At 44.7% G+C, this 7,133-nt stretch overlaps 1 protein-coding gene across 1 annotated transcript; it reads left to right on the forward strand.

Annotated features, from left to right (window-relative positions):
• The first annotated feature begins 494 nt into the window (after positions 1–494).
• Positions 495–6,362, forward strand: KIF3B (kinesin family member 3B). The gene is made up of 8 exons (XM_009081106.1): positions 495–1,929; positions 2,495–2,596; positions 3,588–3,710; positions 3,823–3,941; positions 4,173–4,286; positions 4,740–4,845; positions 5,054–5,232; positions 5,785–6,362. The coding sequence occupies exons 1-8, from the start codon at positions 547–549 to the stop codon at positions 5,876–5,878; spliced, it is 2,220 nt and encodes a 739-aa protein (XP_009079354.1). The 5' UTR covers positions 495–546; the 3' UTR covers positions 5,879–6,362.
• The last annotated feature ends 771 nt before the right edge of the window (positions 6,363–7,133 follow it).

The raw sequence follows: 7,133 nt of genomic DNA on the forward strand, positions 1-7,133 counted from the left end.
GCTATGGGTCAGACAGGAAGGCCACCTTTATCAGGAGCTGTCAGTTAGGAGGGAAATGGTTTTATTCAGTAACTATCCAAAATCCTGTAGCAGTTTAAATTCACAGTTCAGGCTGTAAAGTAAATTCTGGATAAGTGTTCAGTTTGGTCAATTCAGTGCATGTTCCTCATCCCCCTGGTAGCTACCATGTGCTTCTGTAGGAAGAGCAAGGAGTTTTCCCTCACAAACCCAAGGAAATTTTTGATGATGATTTTTTGCAACAGAGCTTGTAAAAATGATATATTTTGATGCACAGGCTTTGGTGAAATAATACTCAGCTGAGACCTTTACAAAGTTTTCATGTCGTACGTGATTTTAATTCTTCAAAGTCCCTTGCACCTTAGTGAACGTAAAATGATGCTCCAACAGATAAGTCAAATTTTTGGCTTTGTGAGAAGTTGTGCTCTGCAGCAAACTGCCTTCAGACATCCCTGCTTTGTTTCTGTTCCAGGTTCCTAGCACGGGATCATCCATCGGTCGGATCACACAAGCCACAGACTCACCGTCATGTCTAAGCCAAAGAGCTCCGAGTCTGTGCGTGTGGTGGTTCGCTGCCGACCCATGAACAGCAAAGAGAAAACTGCTTCATATGAAAAGGTTGTCAATGTGGATGTCAAGTTAGGGCAGGTCTCAGTGAAGAATCCACGGGGAACATCTCATGAACTGCCTAAAACTTTCACCTTTGATGCTGTGTATGACTGGAATTCCAAACAGGTCGAGCTCTATGATGAGACCTTCAGACCTCTTGTGGACTCTGTTCTGCAAGGGTTTAATGGGACAATCTTTGCCTATGGGCAGACTGGGACAGGGAAAACATATACGATGGAAGGGGTGCGTGGTGATCCCGAAAAGAGAGGAGTCATCCCCAACTCATTCGATCACATCTTCACCCACATCTCACGATCTCAAAATCAGCAATACCTAGTTAGAGCATCTTATTTGGAAATATACCAAGAAGAAATCAGAGACTTGTTATCAAAGGATCAGTCCAAGCGACTGGAGTTGAAGGAGAGACCAGACACAGGGGTGTTTGTTAAGGATTTGACCACGGTTGTTACAAAAAGCGTCAAAGAGATAGAGCACATCATGAATTTGGGCAACCAGAATCGCTCTGTTGGTGCCACCAACATGAACGAACACAGCTCACGATCTCATGCCATTTTCCAGATCACTATCGAATGCAGCGAGTTGGGACTGGATGGAGAGAATCACATCCGTGTTGGGAAGCTCAACCTGGTTGATCTTGCAGGCAGCGAGCGGCAGGCTAAGACTGGAGCACAAGGAGAGAGGTTAAAGGAAGCTACTAAAATCAATCTCTCTCTCTCAGCTTTGGGCAATGTTATCTCTGCCCTAGTAGATGGGAAAAGCACACACATTCCGTACCGGGACTCCAAGCTGACCAGGTTACTTCAGGACTCACTAGGTGGCAATGCCAAAACTGTGATGGTGGCCAATATAGGCCCTGCTTCTTACAATGTAGAGGAGACACTGACCACACTGAGGTATGCCAACCGTGCCAAAAACATCAAGAACAAGCCACAGGTCAATGAGGATCCCAAGGAGGCTCTGCTACGAGAATTCCAGGAAGAGATTGCTCGGCTCAAGGCACAACTGGAAAAACGGTCTATTGGCAAAAGAAAGAGGAGGGAAAGGAGGAGAGATGGTGGGGAAGATGAGGAGGACACTGAAGAGGGTGAGGATGAAGGAGATGACAAAGATGACTATTGGAGGGAGCAACAAGAGAAGCTGGAAATTGAGAAGAAAGCTATAGTTGAGGATCACAGCTTGGTAGCGGAAGAAAAGATGAGGTTGCTGAAAGAGAAGGAGAAGAAAATGGAGGACCTGAGGCGAGAGAAGGAAGCGACAGAGATGTTGAGTGCTAAAATCAAGGTAGAATTCTTCCTTGTCATTCTCTTTGAAAGCAATTTCTTTGGGCTGTGGGGAGAATGGAGGGTTTTCCAATCTGGAAAGATATTTCACAAGATGTTTCCAGGATAGTGATTTGTGTTTAGGTTGAAAGAATTGAAAATCAACTATTTCGAGCCAGAAGTTGAAATTTCCACCATTAATTACATATTTGAGTATTCATGAGTTGTTTTGTTGTTCTCATGTACTGATTTTGTAAGATCTTAAGGAATCAGCAGAATAAAATGTGATGATGCATCTTTTCACAAGCTGGGGCACAGAACATGCTCCATGCTTTCACAGATTGTTAACAAGTTCTTCTCAGGGGAGCACACGTTTGGCCACACATTGCAGCAGTGCCTAGTTCTATAAAAGTTACTGTTTCATTAATCCCACAGCTTCGTTGCAATTGTAACAAATAGTAATTCTTATATCAGCTGCCTTGAAAGAGAAGGGTAAATAAGGGAGCTGCACTGAAGAAGTTGTATCCATAAAGAGAGTTACATTCTATGGTCACTAAGAGACTTCTGACTCTGGTTTTTCCTTTCAGACAATGGAAAGCAAACTCCTGGTGGGAGGGAAAAATATTGTGGATCACACAAATGAACAGCAGAAAATCCTGGAACAGAAACGACAGGAAATTGCAGAACAGGTACAAGGAAGGAGATTTGTTGTTTCATATGAAAAGCCTCTTGCTGTGGAACTTCCACAAAACGTTGTGTCTGGGGAAACTAGAAGAAAATTTTCTCAGGGTTAACCCTAAAATGGGTTTAATGGAAGTCAAAGAAGGGGAAAGAACTTGTGACCTATTTGTCATTGTATGAAATATGTAAAGAAGTTTTATAATAGAACTATAGAATTTTAGGGGTTGGAATGGACCTGAGAGATCATCTAGTTCCAACCCCCTGCCCTGGGCAGGGACACCTCCCACTAGAACAGGTTGCTCAAGGCTTTAGCCAACCTGGCTTTGTACCCAGCCAGGGTTGGGGCAACCACAGCTTCCCTGGGCAACCTGTGCCAGTGTCTCACCACCCTCACAGGGAAAAACTTCTGCCTAATATCTAACCTAAATTTCTCCTCCTTCAATTTGAATCTGTTACCCTTTGTTCTATTACTGCAGCTCCTAACAAAGTTAGGAACTAACTAACTAGTTTCCTAACTAAATAGTTTCCTTCTAGCTCTTCATTTTAAAGATTTACATCCTGTCTTGACTGGAGCTGTGTGTAAGGGAAGAAATAATTGTAAGAGCTCTGAGGGCACCAGTTCAGCCTTTAGCTCAAGGGAGAGAGGTTTACTCTGGGCTAAAAGTTTATGTTCTGTAATGCAGTTTCTGATGGTGATTCTGAAATGCAATGACTAGTATAAATTGATAAAAAGAAAAGTAAAAAGTAATCTAAAAATGACATTTGATTCCTTTAGTTCAATCTTGAGCACTTATTCTCACTACCTGATTTCAACAGCAAAACAAGGATAAAGTAGAATTGGTGTTTCTGGTATTGGGAAGGGATGGGAAGAACTGGAAGGTAAATGAGAAGCCCTAGAAAGGCAGGGAAGTAAAACCATTCTGAGTGTTCATTTCAGGTGTGTCAGCTGGAAGTGTCAAGGGCATGGTGGTCCTTAATGCTGTGTGTCATGTTCTTCAGAAACGTCGGGAGCGAGAAATCCAGCAACAGATGGAAAGTCAGGATGAGGAAACCCTAGAGCTGAAGGAGACCTATAGTTCTCTTCAGCAAGAGGTGGACATAAAGACCAAAAAACTCAAAAAGGTAAAAAGAAGATGATTCCCTGTCTAGTGGGCTGGGAATAAAATCAGCTTGTGTGTGTAAGTGAGAGGAATGTTGGCAAGTGATGAGTTTTGGCTCTTGTTGTCTGTTCCAGTTATTTTCCAAGCTGCAAGCTGTGAAGGCAGAGATCCATGATCTCCAAGAAGAGCACATCAAAGAGCGTCAGGAACTGGAACAGACCCAGAATGAACTTACCAGGGAACTAAAGCTAAAGTAAGTCACATCACTCCATCACCTGCTATTAACTGCAACAGAGAGGGTTTCTCTGGGTGGGGAGTGAAGGGACTGCCTTGCACATCTTTGTGGAACAAAATCTACACATGAGAAAACTAACCCACTCCTCCTTTTCCAGGGCTGTATTACGTCAGCAGGAGAGGAGCAGTGGGGAAAGTCATCTTCTAATTATGTTTCTTGTGTATTTCTCATTTTCATGATTGCATGTAGGCACCTGATTATTGAAAATTTTATTCCCTTGGAAGAAAAGAATAAGATCATGAACAGATCATTCTTTGATGAAGAGGAAGACCACTGGAAACTGCATCCCATAACCCGTCTGGAGTGAGTATACTTCTGCTCATTTCTTGTGATGGAATTATAGGACACAGGAAACCCCTTAGCTGCCCAGGACAAGGTAGCCCAAAAGAGAGACTGAACTGGGGATTTCAACTGGCCCTCTAGAGTTCATAGCTTCTTGCTGCACAATAAAATGGAACAATTTATTCCTCTTAGTAAAATAGAAATGTACAGTTAGGAGAATTCTTGGAAGATTAGGATTTTTCATTCAGGTGAGCCAAATAATTCTATGCAAAACAGATGTAACAGTGTATTCACCCTTAAAATAGCAGTACCTTCCTATCAGGTTTCTTTCCTGCTTCTGCAAATGCAGCCTGGGTAGTTTCTGCTCTCTTGAAACAGATTTCTGTGTGGAATTTGCAGATGTTGTAGCTCATAAACTCTAAGAGGAGCCTTTGGTTTTGGGGTATAACAGACTGAGTCTCTGTTTTTCTACAGCAACCAGCAGATGATGAAAAGACCAGTATCTGCCGTGGGATACAAAAGGCCACTGAGCCGACATGCCAGGAAATCCATGATGATTCACCCAGTGGCTCGGTACAGGGTAAGCCCAGATGTGGTTCCAACCTTTGCATCCTCACCCTTCTGAGCAGGGGAATGTGAATTTCAGAACATCATGTGTTCATCTGTGGGGTGTAAATTTGTACAGTGTCCTGCATACATTTATGAAGTACTTCAGAATGAGCTTCTGGATGGAAAAGTAGATTTTGTAAGAAAACATTGAGACTTTGATTCTGCTTTTACTCTCTCAGGCAGAGAACATTGTGTTACTGGAATTGGATAGGCCCAGCCGAACGACGAGGGACTACGAGGCTCCAGCCATCGCTCCCAAAGTTCAAGCAGCTTTGGAAGCAGCTCTGCAGGATGAAGATGAGATTCAGGTGGATGCCTCAAACTTTGAGAGCACCTCAAATAAAAAATCAAAACCCAGGTGAGTTGGACCTTCAGTAAGCAGATCTGGCCCATAGGAGAGGTGCAAGGACAGTCGCTGTTTGTCAGCACTTCTTGTCAGAGAGAGAAAAAAGAACATAGAATCATTAAGGCTGGAAAAGACCTCCAAGATCATCAAGTCCAACCCTGCCCAAATCCTACCCTGCCCACTAAACCGTATTGTAAAGGTGCCACATCCCCTCATTTTTTGAAGACTTCCAGGGATGGTGACTCCACCACTACCCTGGGCAGCCTGTTCCAATGCTTCTCTCTTTCAGTGAAGAAATCTTTCATAATATTCAACCTGAACCTGCCCTGGTACAACTTGAGGCCATTTCCCCTTGTCCTGTCACTTGTCACTTGGGGGATAAGGCTAATCCTCACCTCACCACAACCTCCTTTCAGATAGTTGTGTAGGACATAGGGCAGAAGAGGAAGCTGAAACTGATCCAGTAAAAAAAACAAACCAGCTTTTTGAAGGTTAATTTCAGAAAGTAACAGGTGACGTTGTTAGAGCTTTTTTTTGTTCGTATTTTCATTTTCACTTCCTCAGGCCGAAAACTGGAAGGAAATCTGTGGCATCCTCATCAGCAGGTGCCCATGGTTCTCAGCACTACCCAGAGTCACGAGGGCTGGTTCCAAAGTAAAACCAGCAGCTCCTCTCCAGGGAGGGAACAGCCTTTGCCTTCTGGGACCAAGACAAGTACAAACCCGCAGAGAGAGCTCCCAGTCAGTCTCCAGCCCCTTTCCCTGGAGATGGCCTGGTTGCTGTTTAACTGACTCAGGCCAGTCCAGGGGCACTGAGCCACAGGAAGATCTGTGCTTGCAATTCAACATTTGGCCTCTGTGGGAAACAGATTTTAGTTAGGAAATCAGAAATGCATGAGGTACGTTAAAGTGTGTTAGGAGCAATGGGAAGCATGGGGATCACCTCACAGCATCACCGTCCTCCTCCTGCACCAGCCCTTCCGCTGCACTGAGCTGTTTGGCTGTTGGGCAATAAGAAGACAGAGTTGCAAGTCATCTCAACTGAACCATCACTACAGAGCTCCACACTGAGAACCAAATGAGATTGAAAAGCAGAGGATCTGTCCAAACTTGACTAAGTGCATAGTTCTTCTTCTTTCCGCTCAAGAGCTTGGCATCATCACCTGGGGTGAAGGTGTTGGTCTGAACAGGCAGGAGGGCAGCAGCAGGCATGTCCTCACCACCATATAGCTGTGCCTCCCCGTAGAGCTGTAGGACAAAAAAAGGTCTTGAAAACAACGTCATGCTCTCTAGAAAGGAAGGAGTAGAATCTGAAGTCCTTTTCTTGTTTACTGGCAAAAGTAAGAGCTGCTCTAAGCTGACCTCCTACAGACCTCACCCCTACCAACAGCAACCACCTTGTCAAAAAACACCTCTGCATACCAGTGCCAGCTGCACAGCTCTACAGCTCTCCTCCTCCCTCTTGCCTCCATCTTTACCCCTGGCATTTAAAACCAGTGTCTATATGACATCTTTAATGGCATATGCCCATTTTCTCATGCCTCCCACTGTTCATGGGAAATGTAGCATTGGCTCAGAGCTCTTCCTGGCAGGCTCAGAGTGCTGGTAGTGCTCCCCTGTAAGCTGGGCAGAGCACCAGAACGTGGAGCTGCCTTTGAGTGTGGTCCCTTCCCTTGTTGTCTAAGGAGGTTCAGCATCCAGTACCTCTTGTGCCTCACCTGTTTCATGGTAAGCAGCTTTCCCTCTGCACCTCCCAGCCCACGCACACCTAAGCAAGGCTGGGTGCTGGAAGCTGGTGTTAATTCCAGGGGTTTTACTTTGAAACTAAGGGGGGAAGAACTCCTGCTTTTGATGGTCTCCTTGCAAAGCTGCCCTATGACTAAAGCAGGCTCGTGTAGCAGGGTAGAGGGAGGT

This window comes from Acanthisitta chloris, unplaced genomic scaffold (assembly GCF_000695815.1).
Source record: "Acanthisitta chloris isolate BGI_N310 unplaced genomic scaffold, ASM69581v1 scaffold9218, whole genome shotgun sequence".
Taxonomy (NCBI): Eukaryota; Metazoa; Chordata; class Aves; order Passeriformes; family Acanthisittidae; genus Acanthisitta; species Acanthisitta chloris.